Genomic DNA, 19,878 nt, shown 5'->3' with positions numbered 1-19,878 from the left:
CTTTGGGTCATTAGTATACGATCTATTCAATTTGTATGGTATACTACGTTCCTGTGCTTTGTTTAGAATATTCTTAAATAAGTTATATATTGAATCCACATCGAAATCCCCATTTAAGTCACCTATCGCTGGGTTCATGTCTCGCTCCAAGACCGGCCCACACCCCATACCCAAGCCTTTCCAATCAATTTGACCCAAAAAATTTCTTAGGCTATTAAAATCAGCTTTTCGAAAATCTGGCACTTTAACAGAGTTTTCTCCTACTGGTCTATTCCATTCTATGCTAAATCTGATTTCTTTGTGATCACTGCTCCCTAGCTCACTCCCTATTTCGATGTCATTAATTTGCGTTTCCCTGTTAGTTAACACTAAATCTAAAATATTATTTTCCCGTGTTGGTTCCTTAATGTGTTGCGTAAGAAAGCAATCGTCAATTAATTCTAGAAAATCTTCTGCTTCACTATTCCCTGTTTTGTTCAACCAGTTTATTCCGCTAAAATTAAAGTCACCCATGACATAAATACTGTTAGATCTAGATGCTCTAGATATTTCATCCCATAGATGCTTTGCTTCCATTCTGTCTAAATTTGGTGGCCTATATATTACTCCTATTATAATATTATTAGCTTTTTCGTTTAATTCAATCCAAATAGTTTCTGTGTGTGGCTCTGTTTTGATTCCCTCTTTGAGACTACATTTCAAATTGTCCCGAACATATATGGCTACTCCACCTCCTCGTCTAATATATCTATCTGTGTGAAATAGTTTAAATCCATATATTTGATATTCAGCTAATAGTTCTCTATTTTCTACATTCATCCACGTTTCGGTAAGTGCAATAATATCTATTTTTTCTGTGCAGACAAGAGCATTTAATTCGTTAATTTTATTTCTTAGACTTCTACTGATTAGTGTAATATACCCTAAGTGAATTGTTATTTTGCGGACCTTCTCTTTCCCTGATCGTTTTGCCAATTCCTTTCTCCCACAAACACATACTTTTATTACCTCCTTCCTCCAAATCAATTCCCATACCTCTATTTACTAACAGTTTAAACCCAAACAAACACCTCTAACCACTTCTTCTAGCGAGTTCGCAACAGCAACAACCCCAGCTCTCGATAGATGCACCCCATCACGAGCATACATTTCATTTCTTCCATAGAAGTGTTCCCAGTTGTCTATGAAAGATATTGCGTTTGATTTGCAATATCTTTCCAGCCGGCAATTGACACCAAGTGCCCTCGATATCCATTCATTTCCCACTCCCTTTCTTGGAAGAATTAGAAAGAACTTTTTTAGTGTCAGAGTGGTTGACAAATGGAATGCATTAGGAAGTGATGTGGTGGAGGCTGACTCCATACACAGTTTCAAGTGTAGATATGATAGAGCCCAATAGGCTCAGGAACCTGTACACCTGTTGATTGACAGTTGAGAGGCGGGACCAAAGAGCCAGAGCTCAACCCCCGCAAACACAACTAGGTGAGTACACAGACACACACACACAGACACACACACACACACACACACACACACACACACACACACACACACACACACACACACACACACACACACACACATACACACATACACATCATATGCCACCCAAAAGTGTCGGGAGGCAGTAAACAGGTTTATCCCGGCCCGACAGGAAAAATCCGAGAAGCAAAAGAAGAATCCGTGGTATAATAGGGCATGTATGGAAGCAAAGGAACTGAACAAAAGGGCGTGGAGGAACTTCCGAAATAACTGAACACCAGAAAGCAGAGAGAGAGAGAGAGAGAGATACCAGAGAACCATGAACGAGTATGTTAGTGTTAGAAGAGAAGCTGAGAAAAATTATGAAAATTATATAGCTAATAAAGCCAAGACCGAATCAAAGCTACTACACTGTCACATCAGGAGGAAAACAACAGTGAATGAACAGGTGATGAAACTTAGAACGGGTGAGGACAGGTACACAGAGAATGATAAAGAGGTGTGTTATGAACTCAAGAAGAGGTTTCATGAGGTCTTCACAAGGAGAGGTCACTGCCCAAGGAGAGGTGGCAATAAACCAGGCGGCCTTGGAAGAGTTCAAAATTACAAGAGATGAGGTCAAGAGGCACCTGTTGGAGCTGGACGTGAGAAAGGCTGTTGGGCGGACGGAATCTCACCATGGGTTTTGAAAGAGTGTACAGGAGCGCTGTGCTTGCCACTCTCCATAGTTTATAGTAGGTCACTGGAAACGGGAGACCTACCAGAAATATGGAAGAAGACTAATGAAGTCCCAATATACAAAAAGGGTGACAGACAAGAGGCACTGAACTACAGGCCAGTGTCCTTAACTAGTATACAATGCAAGGCGATGGAGAAGATCGTGAGAAAAAACCTAGTAACACATCTGGAGAGAAGGGACTTCGTGACAACCCATCAACAAGGGTTCCGTGAGGATAAATCTTGCCTTACAGGCTTAATAGAATTCTACAATCAGGTGACAAAGATTAAGCAAGAAAGAGAAGGATGGGCGGAATACATTTTTTTTGGACTGTCGGGAAGCTTTTGACATAATACCCCATAAAAGGCTGATGCATAAATTGGAGAAACAGACAGGAGTAACTGGTAGGGCGCTACAGTGGATAAGGGAGTACCGAAGCAATAGGAAGCAGAGAGTTACAGTGAGGGGGTAGACCTCAGATTGGCGTGAAGTCACCAGTGGAGTCCCACAGGGCTCTGTACTCGAACCTTTCCTGTTTCTGATATACGTACGTAATCTCCTTGACGATATAGACTCATTCCTCTCAATGTTCACTGACGACGCCAAAATTACGAGAAGGATTAAGACAGAGGAGGACAGCTTGAGGCTTCAAGAAGATCTGGACAAGCTGCAGGAATGGTTGAACAAATGGTTATTAGATTTTAGCCCAAGCAAATGTAATGCAATGAAGATAGGTGTAGGGAGCAGAAGACTAGATACAAGGTATCAGTTAGGAGATGAAATACATAAAAAATCAGAGAGAGAAAGAAAGTCCTGGGGGGGGGATTTATATCACGCCAGACCTGTCGTCTGAAGCCCATATCAAGAAGATAACATCAGCGGCATATGCCAGGTTGGCTAACATAAGAACAGCTTTTAGAAACTTGTGTAAGGAATCATTCAGAATTTTGTATACCACATGTCAGACCAATCCTGGGGTATGTGGCTCCAGCATGGAGTCCATATCTAGTCATATCTATAAGACTAAACTGGAAAAGGATCCAAGGTTTGCCACCAGTCTAGTTCTCAAACTGAGGGATATGAGCTACGAGGAGAGACTACGGGAATTGAACCTCACGTCACTAGGAAACAAGATTTAGGGGGGGGGGGGCATGATCACCATACACAAGATTCTCAGGGTAGATTCTCAGAATAGATAGGGTAGAGAAAGACAGACAATTTAACACAAGGGGTATACTCACTAGGGGACACAGGTGGAAATTGAGTGCCCAAATGAGTCATAGAGACATTAGAAAGAGTTTTTTCAGTGTCAGAGTAGTAGACAAATGGAATGCATTAGGAAGTGATGTGGTGGAGGCAGACTCCATACGCAGTTTCAAGATATGATAAAGCCCAATAGGCTCAGGAACCTGTACACCAGCTGATTGACAGTTGACAGACGGGACCATAGAGCAAGAGCTTTACCTCCCCGCAAGCACAACTAGGTAAGTACAACTAGGTATGTACGGAGGCCACCGGCCTCCAGGGCCCGGTGTCTGAATGGTCAGCATGCTGGATACGTAGTCCTGTGTACCCGGGCTCGATTCCCGTCGCCGGCTGTAACAAAATTTGCAGTTTTTTTCATCCTGATGCCCCCTGTTACCTATCAGTAAATAGGTACTTGGGAGATAGACAGCTGTCCGGACTGCTTCCTTGGGGTGTGTGTGGGTATGAAAAAAAAAAAGTTTATTGATTGGATGTTGAGAGGCGGGCCAAAAGAGCAGAGCTCAACCCCGCAAAACACAACTAGGTGAATTACTAGGTGGATACACACACACACACACACATACACGCGCGCGCACACAAAGGGCCCTGGTAGCCTGGTAGATAACGCGCAGGACTCGTAATTCTGTGGCGCGAGTTCTATTCCTGCACCAGGCAAAAACAAATTGGCAAAGTTTCTTTCACCCTGAATGGCCCTGTTACCTTGCAGTAAATAGGTACCTGTGAGTTAGTCAGCTGTCACGGGCTGCTTCCCGGTGTGTGTGTGTGTGTGTGTGTGTGTGTGTGTGTGTGTGTGTGTGTGTGTGTGTGTGTGTGTGTGTGTGTGTGTGTGTGTGTGTGTGTGTGTGTGTGTGTGTGTGTGTGTGTGTGTGTGTGTGCGCGCGCGCGCGCTTGGTGTTGGAAAAAATAGTGGTTAGTAAACAGTTGATTGACAGTTGAGAGGCGGGCCGACAACCCGCAAACACAACTTGGTGAATACAAAGAATCGCTCAGAACCTTGTATAACACTTATGCCAGACCAATCCTGGTGAATACAGCTCAAGCTTGGAGTTCATACCTAGTTAAACACAATACAAAGTTAGAGAAGATTCAGAGGTATGCCACCAGACTAGTCCCAGAACTGCGAGGTATGAGCTAGGAGGAAAGGCTACGGGAGCTAAACCTCATGTCCCTGGAAGACAGAATGATAACCACCTATAAAATTGACAGGGGTGGACAAAGACAAACTATTTAGCATGGGTAGAACACGATCAGAGGGACACAGATTGAAACTTAGTACCCAAATGAGCCACAAAGACATTAGAAAGAATTTTTTTAGTGTCAGAGTAGTTAGTAAATGGAATGCATTAAGCAGTGATGTGGTGGAGGCTGACTCCATACACAGTTTCAAATGTAGATTTGATAGAGCCCAATATGGTCCAAAATCACACCATTTTACACCATTTCATTGACAGTTGAGGGGGGGGGGGGAACAGAGAGCCAAAGCTCAACCTCCCCAAGCACAACTAGGTGAGTTGTGCTTGGGAAATGTTTGCTGATGGTACGACAGACATATATAAGTAAAAATGCATGGAGTAAAAAAAAGTGAACCTTAAACCACTCTCCCTTCTACTCAACCCATTCACTCTTCCACTCAGCCCACTTCCACCTTTCACTCAGTCCACTCCACCTTCCACTCAGCCCACTCACAGCCGTTGCTCTCACCTCTCCACAGAGCCGTCTCGCGTCCTACACTTGAGGCAGCTGGCAGTCACAACAGACAGCGTGGAAGTAGCCTGGGACCCGCCCACAGACCCAGCGGGCGCCCTGGTCCTCTACCAGGCCTCTGCCCGGGTCGTCTCGGGCCAAGCCACACAAGAGGAAGTCATCCATCACAACACTACAGCCTATGTCACCCAAGTGGAGGTGAGGCAATATTTGTTTAACTTGCACTGTTTACATTCATCCAATCCTGACTTACAAAAAATCGTGTATATACCACGTGATATATTTAAAAGTTTAGATGTTTTAGATCAATTCAAAGGCTTCGAAACTGAACAACTTAGTAATTGTGAAATTCAGAATCTGGATAATAATAAAAATTTAAATGTAAAGTTTAAGATTATTTAAAATAGAACAAGAATTATACCCATTGGCGTGGTTCAGCATATTATGAAAGTTTTTATATATAAATGGTATATTTAATTGATAAATTTATCTAGATATAGTTTGATAAAATAAAGAAACTAGGCTGACATTCTCTATTCAATTTCTAAACCTTTGGTTGTTAATTCACTTTTTATGTATCCAAGCTTATGCGCTTATATTTATGTGTTTTTTATAACTCATAAGTTCTGCATAGTCCTGCATGTGTACGAGAGGACATTAATGGGTACTCTTATAACAGTCAGGTGTCTGTACCAGAGGACATTACTGGAGACACTTATAACAGTCAGGTCTGTGTATCAGAGGACATTACTGGGGTATCTTATAACAGTCAGATATGTGTACCAGAGGACATTACTGGGGTATCTTATAACAGTCAGATATGTGTACCAGAGGACTTTACAGGGAGTCTCTTATAACAGTCAGGTCTGTGTACTAGATGATATTACTTGCGTCTCTTGTAACAGTCAGATATGTGTACCAGAGGACATTAATTAGGTCTCTTATAACAGTCAGGACTGTGTTCTAGAGGACATTAGTGGAGTCTTATATAACAGTCAGATATGTGTACCAGAGGACATTAATTAGAACTTTTATAACAGTCAGATATATGTACCAGAGGACATTAATTAGGTCTCTTAAAACAGTCAAATATGTGTACCAGAGGACATTACTGGGGTCTCTTATAACTGTCAGTTCTATAATACGAGAGGACGTTATTGTGGTCTATATAACAGTCAGGTCTGTATACGAGAGGACATTACTGGGGTCTCTTATAACAGTCTGATATCAGAGGGGTGGAGGGGAGGGGAATGGTTTCTTCATACATACAATGAAACTTGGTATTAGAACCAGCCTGATATTAGCTTATGCGTCGAGCAGAGATCCCAACCACTCCCTGACAGTACAAACAGCCGACCTCGGCAGCCACGCTCCTACTACTGTCGGTCGACCAACAGTGAACACTGGAGTGCTCGCATTTATTTTGATCACCCTCGTAAGCGTCTGGTTCTGTGAGAAGTGTTCAGCATCACCTTTATTCAGGGGTACGTCTCACACTGCCTAGTTATCATGAGTACACACCCGCTCCTGAGCCGCCATGTCTCTCCGCACTCTCCTTACTGGGGGATAATCTCTCAATCCCCCCTTAGTTAGTTATAGTCCACTATCACTGAAGTTATAGCTGTGTCTTTCTCTCTCAAGGCAGAAAGCCTCACCAGGACAAGAGCTAAAGCCAGCTAACAAATATAACATTCAATATTATACAACATACACAATATACATACAGTAAAAGTTATAAAAGATTACGACCTCTTAGGCGGCTACCAACTGATAACACTCCGATATCGCCTTATGGCTCCAACCTATAATTGTATCAGGCTGCTACTTAAACTTCGGCTTACAACCTTCTGGTTCCTTCACTACTTTTGGCTGCAATATATGGCACAAAAAAATATTCACATATTTCCTACTCTACAAAAAGCATCAATCTCTCACCTTACACTGCGTCTTTCATGCCAAAACGCAGTAAAGCACTCTCTTAACCATCAAGATCCAAGTGATCCTCTTTTCCATTACTCGAGGTCCCCTACTACAATCATAACCTGGGTCCTCAAAATATTCTGTAAGGTACTCCTGCAGTTCCTTCTATCAGCAGTAAGGTAGTCCTCCTTCAAGGTCAGTGAAGCTCCCTCCAAACGCTTCACACAAACAACGTGTAGCTACCTACACTACTCGACGATTCACTGTTTCTGGAGTTCCACTTATCAACTTGAAGTCCTGCACCACCTTACAGTTCAGTTCACACTATAAGTTTTAGCTCACACTTGGAGTTTAGCGCACACTCCTCCTCTGGTATGATGTTCTCTCACTAACTTCTCCCAGACAAACCGTTATAGTTTTCCAACACAAACGTTGCAGTTCTCCCTCACAAACGTTGCAGTCTTCCCTCACAAACGTTGCAGTTCTCCCTCACAAAGGTTGCAGTCTTCCCACACAAACGTTGCAGTTCTCCCACACAAAGGTTGCAGTTCTTCCCTCACAAACGTTGCAGTTCTCCCACACAAACGTTGCAGTCTTCCCTCAAAAACGTTGCAGTTCTCCCACACAAACGTTGCAGTTCTCCAACACAAACGTTTCAGTTCTCCCACACAAACGTTGCAGTTCTTCCACACAAACGTTGCAGTTCTCCCACACAAAGGTTGCAGTTCTTCCCTCACAAACGTTGCAGTTCTCCCACACAAACGTTGCAGTCTTCCCTCAAAAACGTTGCAGTTCTCCCACACAAACGTTGCAGTTCTCCAACACAAACGTTTCAGTTCTCCCACACAAACGTTGCAGTTCTTCCACACAAACGTTGCAGTTCTCCCACACAAAGGTTGCAGTTCTTCCCTCACAAACGTTGCAGTTCTCCCACACAAACGTTGCAGTCTTCCCTCAAAAACGTTGCAGTTCTCCCACACAAACGTTGCAGTTCTCCAACACAAACGTTTCAGTTCTCCCACACAAACGTTGCAGTTCTTCCACACAAACGTTGCAGTTCTCCCACACAAACCTGCAAATCCATCAGCATTCCATAATAAACGTTTTCCTAACAAAACATAATTAAATGTATTCACAGAAAATAAAACTCCTCCATCCAACATCACTTTCATCACTATTCCGTCACCGTGAAGGTCCTCCCCCATCCTGGGCGGGTCCACTTGGGAACATTTTCCAGACAAATCGCTGGCCGCCTCTCAGGTCGCGAGCCTGGGGCTTACCCCTTCAGTCAGCTACTGACCTTAGGCGAGGGCGGACGTATCACTCCTCCCTTCAGCATGTTCTCTTATCTCTAATCTCTTAGTTGAGTTCACGGTCACAATAAAACATGTGTCCTACATGTATAAACATTCCCCATGATCGGAGGGCAAACGATCAAGCACAGGCAACCACTGTAACAACTGTTATATGAGCTCACTGCAGAATTTGTATCTCCGGGGCACTCAGCTGAGGTGCTGCCAGATGTCGTCCTTTAAGACATCCAGCAAAGTTTCTTTATGATGGCCTCACAGCTCTTCTGCTCCTGACTTGAGAACATTAAATCGTCCAAAAGGCTTCACACATATAGCGGATAGGCGCACTCTCCTTGCTTTACTTTCCTCTCTCGTCCTCTCTAAGCTCGATTATGGTTGCCCTGCTTCTCCTTCTACTCTTCGCCGTCTTGATGCTTTGCACCATACTGGGTTGCGCCTCAGTTCTGGTGCCTTTCGTTCGACTCCCGTCCTTAGCTTGTATGTTGACACTGGCTTCCTGTCTCTCCAGGATCGCCGTGATCGCTACTGTGTTCGCTATCTTGCATGGTCCTTACAACATCCTTCCTCTCTCCTCTGTCGTGCTTTAACTTTTACCCCTCCTGCGGTTCCTGCTCCTCTTCACCGCCTCCCTCTTTCTGTCCATTTATCTCGCTTACAGGATTCTCTTTCCGTTCGTGTTTGTAATGTTTCTCCTCATGTTGTTCCTTCTTTGCCCCTGTGGAGAGTCCCCCTTCCGTAGTTTTGTACATCCTTGACCCGCATCACTAAAGCTTTTGCCCCTCCTATGGTTCTAAAACGCCTTTTCCTTAAGCACTTTTCTTCTCACTCCCGCTCCGTTTCTGTCTTCACCGATGGGTCTGCGGACGTTGTTGGCTACTCTGTTGTTTTTCCTGATTGCACTTATATGTGTCGCTTACCTCCGGAGACTAGCATCTTTACAGCGGAGCTTTATGCTATTCTCTATGCTCTTAGTCTCCTGCTTTCTCATTGTCAGTCTTCCTTTGTAGTTGTTGTTGACTCGTAGTGCCCTCATGGCTCTCGGGTTCTTTCATCCGGTTCATCCAGTAGTTGTCGAGATCCAGCATTGGCTCTTTCTTGTTCACACTAAATTTAAGTCGGTTGAGTTCTGTCGGGTTCCCAGCCATATTGGTGTGTCTTTAAATGAGCGTGCGGATGCTGCCGCCAAGGAAGCTGTGTGCTCTTGTCCCATCTCTCGTAAAGGTATTCCATATTCCGACTTTTACCCGGTTATCCATTCCTCCATCCTTACCCGTTGGCAGGCTTCTTGGTCGTCTGTTACTGGTAACAAACTAGGTACTCTTAAATGTTGTGTTTCCTAGTGGCCGTCCCCCTTCCACCGTAACTGGCGATGGGAAACAGCTCTGGTGAGGTTGCGTGTTGGCCATACTCGCTTAACCGATGGTCACTTGATGGAGCGCCGCCCTGCTCCTTATTGTCCTAATTGCATTGTCCCTCTTACGGTCGTGCATGTCCTTCTTGAATGTCCTGACTTCCAGGACGAGCGTGTCTTGCTTTCCGACCGCCCCTCGCGGTCGCCTGTCTCTCAATAGAATTTTTGGTGACTCAGATACTTTTGATATCGTTCGCCTTATGCGTTTTTGTTCTCGTATTGGCTTCCTTGGTGATATTTAGCGCCCTCTGATTATTCCGCACATTTTATGGTGCTACATAGCCTTCCCGGTTTGGTGCCTTCTTTTGATAATTACTTACTTTAAAAAAATAATGTTTTTTCTTGTTACAGGTGAGGCATGTATATAGTAGATATATAAAAACACGCACCTATTCGAATGCATCGTTGTGTCAAAATTTCAAAGTAATTGGTAAAGAAGTTTAGAAGATTTCCCTCACTTGAAAAACTCAGTTTTTCTCAAAAATCATGTTTCTTCCCGTCACAGACGTGACATCTATTTATAATGTATATAAAAACCCGCTCGGATGCGAATGGAATATTGTGTGAAAATTTCAAAGCAATCAGCGAAGAACTTTCGGTGATTAGCGATTTTGAACAAAAGAACATTTAAATTTATATTTATATAGATAAGTGTTTAAATTCGTCACTATATTTATAACATTTGTATTGTGTTCAGTTCTCAGGTGTGCATACAGGTATGGAGGTGGAGGTGAAGGTGTCAGCGTGCAGCAGTCTACAGTGTAGTGACTGGACGGTGGAGCGGTACTGGACCAGGCCACAGCCACCACAAGTGACCTCAGAGCTCCAGTGGCTCACAGATTCAAACAACTCTATTACCATCCGACTCCCAGCTGTGTCCTCCTTTCCAGTGTGGGTATTGTAAGATGCTGTGTGGGGTACTATGTGATGCTGTCTGGGTACTATGTTGTGCTGTGTGGGTACTATGTGTTGCTGTGTGGGTACTATGTGTTGCTGTGTGGGTACTATGTGTTGCTGTGTGTGTACTATGTGGTGTTGTTTGAGCATTATGTGGTGCTGTGTGGGTACTATGAAGTGCTGTGTGGGTACTATGTGGTGTTGTTTGAGCATTATGTGGTGCTGTGTGGGTACTATGTGGTGCTGTGTGGGTACTATGTAGAGCTGTGTGGGTACTATGTGGTGTTGTTTGAGCATTATGTGGTGCTGTGTGGGTACTATGTGGTGCTGTGTGGGTACTATGTAGAGCTGTGTGGGTACTATGTGGTGCTGTGTGGGTACTAAGTGGTGCGGTGTGAATACTATGTGGTGCTGTGTAGGTACTATGTAGTGTTGTGTGGGTATTATGTGGTGATATGTGGGTACTATGTGGTGTTGTATGGGTACTATGTGGTGTTGTGTGGGTACTATGTGGTGCTGTGTGGGTACTATGTGCTGCTGTGTGGGTACTATGTAGTGCTGTGTGGGTACTATGTAGTGTTGTGTGAGTATTATGAGGTGCTGTCTGGGTAATATGTGGTGCTGTTTGAGCACTATGTGGTGCTGTGTGGGTACTATATAGGGCTGTGTGGGTACTATGTGGTGCTGTGTGGGTACTATGTAGCGCTAAGTTGGTACTATGTGGTGCTGTGTGGGTACTATGTGTTTCTGTGCGGGTAATATGTGGGGTTGTGTAAGTACTATGTGGGGGTGTGGGGGTACTATGTGGTGTTGTGTTGGTACTATCTGGTGCTGTTTGGGTACTATGCAGTGCTATGTTGGTACTATGTATTACTGTGTATTCACCTAGTTGCATTCACCTAGTTGTGCTTGCGGGGGTTGAGCTCTGCTCTTTTGGCCCGCCTCTCAACTGTTGCTAACTACTATTTTTTTCCACACCACACACACACACACCAGGAAGCAGCCCGTGACAGCTGACTAACTCCCAGATACCTATTTACTGCTAGGTAACAGGGGCATAGGGTGAAAGAAACTCTTCCCATAGTTTTTCGCCGGCGCCTGGGATCGAAACCAGGACCACAAGATCACGCGTCCAGCGTGCTGTCCGCTCAGCCGTCGGCTGTGTGGTTATTACTTGGTGTTGTGTCGGTACTGTGCGGTGCTGTGTGGGTATTCATGGTGTTGTATTGGGTTGGTACTTTGTGTTGATGTGTGGATACTTCGTGGTGTTGTGTGGGTATTTCGGGGTGCGGTGTGGATACTTCGGGGTGCTGTGTGGGTACTTCGTAGTGCTGTGTGGGTACTTCGTAGTGCTGTGTAGGTACTTCATGGAGCTGTGTGGTACTTTCGGGTGCTGTATGGGTACTTCATGGAGCTGTGTGGTAATTCGGGGTGCTGTGTAGGTACTTCGGGGGGCTCTCTGGGTACTTCGGGTGCTGTGTGGGTTTTTTGGGGTGCTGTGTGGGGTACTTCGGGGTGCTGTGTGGGGTACTTCGGGGTGCTGTGTGGGTACTTCGGGGTGCTGTGTGGGGTACTTCGGGGTGCTGTGTGGGTACTTCGGGGTGCTGTGTGGGTGCTTCGGGGTGCTGTGTGGGTACTTCGGGGTGCTGTGTGGGTTTTTCGGGGTGCTGTGTGGGTACTTAGGGGTGCTGTGTGGGTATTTCCTGTTGCTGTGTAGGTATTTCGATGTTCTGTGAGGCTATGTGTAGGTATTTCGTGGTGCTGTGCGGGTACTTTGTGGTGCTTTACGGGTATTTCGTGATGCTGTAGGGTACTATGTGGTGTTGTGTGGGTTACCTTGTGGTGTTGTGAGTGTACTTTATGAAATTATTATGTAATACAGGGGGGGAAGCAGGACCACATCGACTCCCTCACTACCTCCACCATACGCCTGCACAAGCCACTGGTGGAGCGGGTCATCCAGGTCACTGGTGGAGCGAGTCATCCAGGCCACTGGTGGAGCGGGTCATCCAGGTCACTGGTGGAGCGAGTCATCCAGGCCACTGGTGGAGCGAGTCATCCAGGCTACTGGTGGAGCGAGTCATGCAAGCCACTGGTGGAGCGAGTCATCCAGGTCACTGGTGGAGCAAGTCATCCAGGCCACTGGTGGAGCGAGTCATGCAAGCCACTGGTGGAGCGAGTCATCCAGGCCACTGGTGGAGCGAGCCATCCAGGCCACTGGTGGAGCGAGTCATCCAGGTCACTGGTGGAGCGAGTCATCCAGGCCACTGGTGGAGCGGGTCATCCAGGTCACTGGTGGAGCGAGTCATCCAGGCCATTGGTGGAGCGAGTCATCCAGGCCACTGGTGGAGCGAGTCATCCAGGCCACTGGTGGAGCGAGTCATCCAGGCCACTGGTGGAGCGAGTCATCCAGGTCACTGGTGGAGCGAGTCATCCAGGTCACTGGTGGAGCGAGTCATCCAGGTCACTGGTGGAGCGAGTCATCCAGGCCACTGGTGGAGCGGGTTATCCAGGCCACTGGTGGAGCGAGTCACCCAGGCCACTGGTGGAGCGAGTCATCCAGGCCACTGGTGGAGCGAGTCATCCAGGCCACTGGTGGAGCGGGTCATCCAGGCCACTGGTGGAGCGAGTCATCCAGGCCACTGGTGGAGCGAGTCACCCAGGCCACTGGTGGAGCGAGTCATCCAGGCCACTGGTGGAGCGAGTCATCCAGGCCACTGGTGGAGCGGGTCATCCAGGCCACTGGTGGAGCGAGTCATCCAGGCCACTGGTGGAGCGAGTCATCCAGGTCACTGGTGGAGCGGGTCATCCAGGTCACTGGTGGAGCGAGTCATCCAGGTCACTGGTGGAGCGAGTCATCCAGGCCACTGGTGGAGCGAGTCATCCAGGTCACTGGTGGAGCGAGTCATCCAGGTCACTGGTGGAGCGAGTCATCCAGGTCACTGGTGGAGCGGGTCATCCAGGTCACTGGTGGAGCGAGTCATCCAGGTCACTGGTGGAGCGAGTCATCCAGGTCACTGGTGGAGCGGGTCATCCAGGTCACTAGGAATACTTGTCGGTCCGTTAACTCGCGTGGGTTGTGTCAACAGGCAACATGTGACAACATTTGTTTACGTAAAACCTTCGTGCCAGACCTGTCTGTTCTTACATGAGCCTCACTGAGGCAGTTCATAGGGACCTGAAAGCCTCACTGTCCACATTCCTTGAATGATTTTCTTTACAGATTCCTCTTAGCTACTCTGATGACCGCCTCCTTTGCGTGTTTGTTGATGGGATTCGTTTGATAGGTGCTTCTGGAGACTGAACTGGCACTATATTTGCTACTATATCCCTTTTCTATATCCCCCTTCCTGGGCTTCCTTCCTTAATTTGTGAAACAGCCTTCTGGTCATCTCGAGCCATCATCATTCTCATTACCTTACATTTACTATTGTTGAGATCGAGCAGCCATCTCTCAGATCAGACCGGCATTCTTTCCTGACCATCCAGGGGTAGTCTGGTGTAATTTTCCTAATTCTTGTTAGTAATGGTCTGTGAACTTGTGTAAGCAGCAATATGTTGTTTCAATCACATTTCTTAAATCAATCCATGAAGCTTAAAACCGTTTATGTTTATTGGTCACAGTGGACAAAACCTATGATAGGATTTATGAGTCCAGCTCACATATGTCTGGATAACTCCCCAGGTGTAACCGCTCTCCACATATTGTAAGTTAAGATTACATGTGACTTGTGTTGCTGCAGGTACCAGTGGGTTGTGGTGACCCGGGCCGGAGAAGACTCTGAGAGTGCTGAAGAGGTCGGCACCCGGGCCAAGAGTCTGGTCCTTGGGCTACAGGACACGGTGAGACAGGTCGAGGGAACCCAGGAGGGGGCCCAGGAGGGGGCCCAGGAGGGGGCCCAGGAGGGGGCCCAAGTGGGAACCCAAGTGAAAACGAAATGCAATGCAGGGATGGAGGAGTGGATCGCTGCCAGACTTTACCAGGTGGGTGTGAGTAGTGGGTTTGAACACTTAGTGATGATTGTTTTTTTTTTTGGGGGGGGGGGGGGTAGGAGGGGAAGCCGCTACTATGTCACACCGGATTGAATGAACTTTTGAAAAGAAGCAGCTGTGTCACACCACATTGAACGAACTCCCAAAAGGCGCAGCGGTGTCACATGTTTTAGGACTGAATTTTTCCAGAGCCTCCTTTCTGTTTGTTTCAAATCGTATCAGGTCCATTATTGGAAAATATGTTCATAGAAGTTGGTTATAGAATTCTTATGTATAAAATATACATTTTATAACTTTTCAGGAGTAAAGTTCACAGAGTTCCTGTAATCAGAGTATATGTTCATTAGGAGTTCGTTAACTAATCCCTGCCTTCAAATTGTAGTTATTAAACCCCCTACCCCCAACCCCAACACCTACATCCCCCAGAGCCACCTATTTTAAGGTAAATATATAGTTTTACTCCTCGCTGCGGTCTTCACCCTTAGACTGCCCAATACATATATATTTGATTTGACATAAAATAATTTATTATAAGTTTTTAAAACTTGCACAAACACTTTCCATTTTTTTTTTTGCATAATCAATTAGACAAATGCTCCATCTTTGTCTAAATGACTACAGCATTACTTGAAAAGCAAGAGAATCAAAATTAATTTTAAAATTGAATATTGAAAACTTCAGATTTTCAATTCAGAATAAAAAATATGAACTCTCACCAATTGTTCATTTAATGTTATTATTCTCTCAGAATAGCACATGATCTTCATTTTCATCAAATTAGAATATAAGTTTTTTTTAGTATAGTTTAATGTAAAAAAAAACGTCAATAGGGCATGATTGAAATATGCAGCAAATTTAGATAAAAAAAAATATAACTCCAAATGCATGAAGAAAAATTCATTCTGAAGGGATTGTAGAACAGACAGCTGAGCACACAATTTGTCAAAAAAGTGGGAATCGATAAAAAAAAACTGCAACTTTTCAAGCCACTCAAAGTTGAAACTCTAGTTTCAGTGATAATTGAAGTTGAAGTTATCAACAATGAATAAAGGTAGTTTTAATTAGTTAATATAATTGTATGTTTTAATAAACATTTTTTAGCATTCTTACTCGAATATGTGAAAGTTGTAGGTCAATATGTGTTAAATGAAGTAAAAAAAATTAACCCCCAAAGGACGCAAAATATAGGGATAATTATAATGATTTAGGGGGATATATTTAGGGGTATACTTTATATAAGTGAAAAAGCCCTAATATGGTGCCTAATCATCAAAACAACCTATAGAGACGAAGAAAATAGAGTTTGAAATCAGAAAAACCATCACCGAAAAAAAATTAAAAGTCCCAAGTTTTGCAAGTTGTGACTGATTTATTTGTTGACCAATTTCATTATGTCTTCGCATAGTTAGGGAAACATATGCATTCTCTAGGATGTTAAGGTTATAACAAAATCAGATAATAATTAAAGGAGAAAAAAAACTAAAATCTTATAAGAAACAAATTTCCCCTAAAAAAAATTGTCAGAAGGCACTGATGAAAGTAACAAATATTAACTTTGGACAATGTATTTATACGATATATAACAAAATAGAGTATATTAACATAGTTATTCATTATTATTTGTGTTATCATGTATTACTCAGCAATGATATGAAGGCACCAACTTCATATCGACTTTGTGGACACTTCTTATCACTATTCTTCTTCTCTGAGCATTGGACAGGTGCTTGTATCTCTTTATTACTGCATAATCCGTCAGTTCTAGTTTTTAGAGCTGTTCTCCTTATCAAAAAAAAGTTCATATTTTTATATTTGTCTAAAATCCATTTCTGAAAATATTTTGATGAAAGTTTCACGACACTGAAGCCAATAAGTTGGAGATTTGTTTACAATTTTTAAGTTATTTTCACATAATAGGAATATTTTTCTCTACCAGGCCCCCAATATGAGCGGTAATATGCGTGATAATATGCGTGGTTAAAGAGTTCTTTGGAGAAAAATAAACTCTACAGTCTTAAGCAGATATTTTTGAAAAGATAATTACCAGTGTCAAATATTAGTTTTTCGACTCGGCTTAATACGTTAATAAGTTTAATTTCGCTACTAGTAGCCCAATTTTTGCCCAATTTAAAACGTGTTCGTCATATTTCAGACGTAGTAAGAAAAGAAAATAGAGTTACTGTGTTCCAGCAGTTGACCCCTGCCTTTGCTTACTCTTATACCTTGTTAGTATCTATCCAAATCCTTGAAATTTCAAACAGTTACATTTCGGACGTAGTAAATAAGATCACAGCAGTTACCGATCTCCGGCTCTTATCACCGCCTTAATTCATTCGTACAACTTCGCTAACACAAAATCAATTTCCCTGCGATTTAAAATCATTTAATTTCGGACAAAGTAAATGCGATCAAAGCAGTAACCAAACTTTGTCTTGTCTTGTACGCCACCTTAGTTTACTCCTGTATGTTAATAACAGTTTAATATCTGCAAAATTTAAAACAGTTGTAATTCAGGCTTAGTAAGACAATAAAACAGTGTTACCAAGTTCAGCTCATGTTCCTCGCTTTAGTTCACTCCTGTATTGTCAGTTAAATTTCCCTAAGAATTAAAATCTAGATATTTTAGACCAAAAAGTCAGGCGCTTTTATCTACCACCGCCGTCTCCTATCACTGTAGGTAAACAATAAGTTGTACGCCTTCCTTCAATACCCATGTATGCAAATACACACTCACCAGGTAATTAAGAACCTGTCATAACATGCCTTATCTTTCCCCCCTCCCTCCCATTTCCCCCCTAAAAACAACACACCTACCTTCCCCTTAATCATCTCACCCATTCACCGCCCACTCGTTTATCTCTTCTCTCACCCACCAGCTCCCTGCCCACTTATCTTCCCCTTCTCTCCCCAATACTCTCCACCCCCATATCTTTCCCCTCACTCACCCCCTACTTTCCCCAGCACCCCACGCCCTTATCTTCCCCTACTCCACCCAAACCGCCCCCTTCCCCCAGATCCATTCTCAACTTTGCCCCCTGTGAGAATTTGAATTTGTATTCTACTTCAGTACTTTAATATTCTGTTATTATCTGTTCCACGAGAAGTCTCACAGAACAATGATTCATGTAAATACAGCTATTACTAATAATCTTCTTACTGTATTTTTGTCAATACTTGAGTGTAAATACGCAACATCTCTATATTCCTTCTGCATAGTCGTTCAGTATTTGTTAGATGTTCCTCTCCATATTCTGCAAATTTTCACAGCATGTTCTCTGTACAACTTGTTACATGTTATTCATGTTCTCAGCAAATTCAATTCATATTTTTCGCCTGTTTCTCTATGTTCATCGCATTCCCTTTCATTTTCCCTGTATTCTTTTCACTGCCCTACATATTCTGTTTTTTTTTTTTTTGCATGCTCCATAAGAATTTTATCAGCTATTACTATGTATCTTATCATATTTTGTTATGTTTAAAATGTAATTACGCAACACCTCCATCATTTATATGTTCTCTCCATGTTCTCCAAATTTTTTCATGTTCTTTACAATTTTTTTGTTCATTCTTTGTTTATTCTGTATATTCTTTATATATTTTCACGTTTTCCGCAAGTTCCATTCATGTTTCCTGAATGATCTCTGTGATCTTTTCATAGTCTTACATATTCTCTGTTTCTTATACCAAATGTACAACTGTTTCTGCCATTCAATAACTTGTTCATTGTTATGTATTACCAACAGCAAAGACGTTTATCAACAAATTTAGCTACAAATTATCTGGTCTGTAAATGAATTATTTACAAATTATTTATTTATTTACAAATTATTTATTACAAAGTATTTATTACAAAGTATTTATTTAGTCATTTACCAAGGTTTATTATAATTATCCCTATATTATTATTATATCATTATACAGTTTATTATTTATTATATTTAAAGGGATACTTATCCCATATATAAACACCAATTTTTAACAAATATCCTTTAAAATTAACAAACCACTATATATAACAGAATACTGTACATTGAAATGCTCAAACAAATGTATATTAAACATAGATTGGACAACTCAAATGTTCTGCAGATGATTGTATATAAACATGAACTTAACATTGGTTATTGAATATATGGGTGACGTGGCATAAAGTGATAAATGAGAAGACGTTATATGATAAATGTATTAAGAAAGAATGTAAAGACTAGATGTCGAAAAATATATTAATTTACGACATCTTATAAAATAATTGATAAGTATGAGGAAAATAAAATAAGTAAAAGGTTAGGGGGGGGGGGGGGGGTGTTAGGTTTGGGTTAAGGTTGGTTGGGTTAAGGTTGGATGGGTTATGTAAGGGAAGAATACTTTACAGCACTTTACAAATAATATGAGAGATTTAAATCAGAATTATCAGGGGGAAATGGAAATAAGGACGGGCTAAGAAAAGATAGGTAACATAGTTGAATGTGCATTTGTGTAATGATCTGAAATTAATATATATGTAAGTTTGTGTTAGTATGTCTAAGTGTTTGTGAGAATTGTACAAGTTTATCTAGGAGTGCATGGGATCTTTGTTAGTACATGAATGTATTTGCATGTTTAACTAAGTTTATATAATTTACACAAGTTTGAGAGAGTTTATATATACAAGAGCACTTGTGAAGGTTTGAGAAAGTGAGTAAGTTGTTAAACAGAGAGTATGTGTGAGTGTGCAAGAGTAGGTTTGTTTGTGTAAGTGAGTGAACTGAGTATCTGTGTATGTTGTATAAGTTAGTGAATGTAATTATATGTGTGCAAGTTTCCACATGTTTCGTATATAAGGAGGAGTTTGTATGTGCAAATTCGTGTTTATGAATGTAACTGTATGTGTATTTGCAAATTTTAGTAAAAGGGTGTATGTGTTTTGTCAGAGTTGTATGAATTTATATAATTTATGCTAGTTTGTGATCCTAATTGTATGATCACTGTATGTAAATGAGATTGTATGAAAATGAGAATGTGACATATATATTTCTGTAAGTATTTATGCAATTTATATAAAATTGTGTCATGGGTATTTTAAGTAAGTTTATATATGTTTGCGAGTTTAATATGAAAGATCTAGTTTGTAACTGCAAGTGTTAAAATGGTCTTGCCTGGGTAAATATATGAAGAGTTGAAGTTTCAGATAGAAT

At 42.7% G+C, this 19,878-nt stretch overlaps 1 protein-coding gene across 1 annotated transcript in view; it reads left to right on the top strand.

Annotated features, from left to right (window-relative positions):
* Positions 1–19,878, top strand: part of LOC123773039 (tyrosine-protein kinase receptor Tie-1-like) — a 212,412-nt gene that overhangs the window by 139,067 nt on the left and 53,467 nt on the right. Inside the window, exons 14-16 of the mRNA XM_069315149.1 lie at positions 5,178–5,368; positions 10,512–10,705; positions 14,455–14,695. Of these exons, the coding sequence (XP_069171250.1) occupies positions 5,178–5,368; positions 10,512–10,705; positions 14,455–14,695 (626 nt within the window). The remainder of the gene's footprint in view (positions 1–5,177; positions 5,369–10,511; positions 10,706–14,454; positions 14,696–19,878) is intronic.

This window comes from Procambarus clarkii, chromosome 81 (genome assembly GCF_040958095.1).
Source record: "Procambarus clarkii isolate CNS0578487 chromosome 81, FALCON_Pclarkii_2.0, whole genome shotgun sequence".
Taxonomy (NCBI): domain Eukaryota; kingdom Metazoa; phylum Arthropoda; class Malacostraca; order Decapoda; family Cambaridae; genus Procambarus; species Procambarus clarkii.
This window is presented reverse-complemented; position numbering and strand designations above follow the sequence as displayed.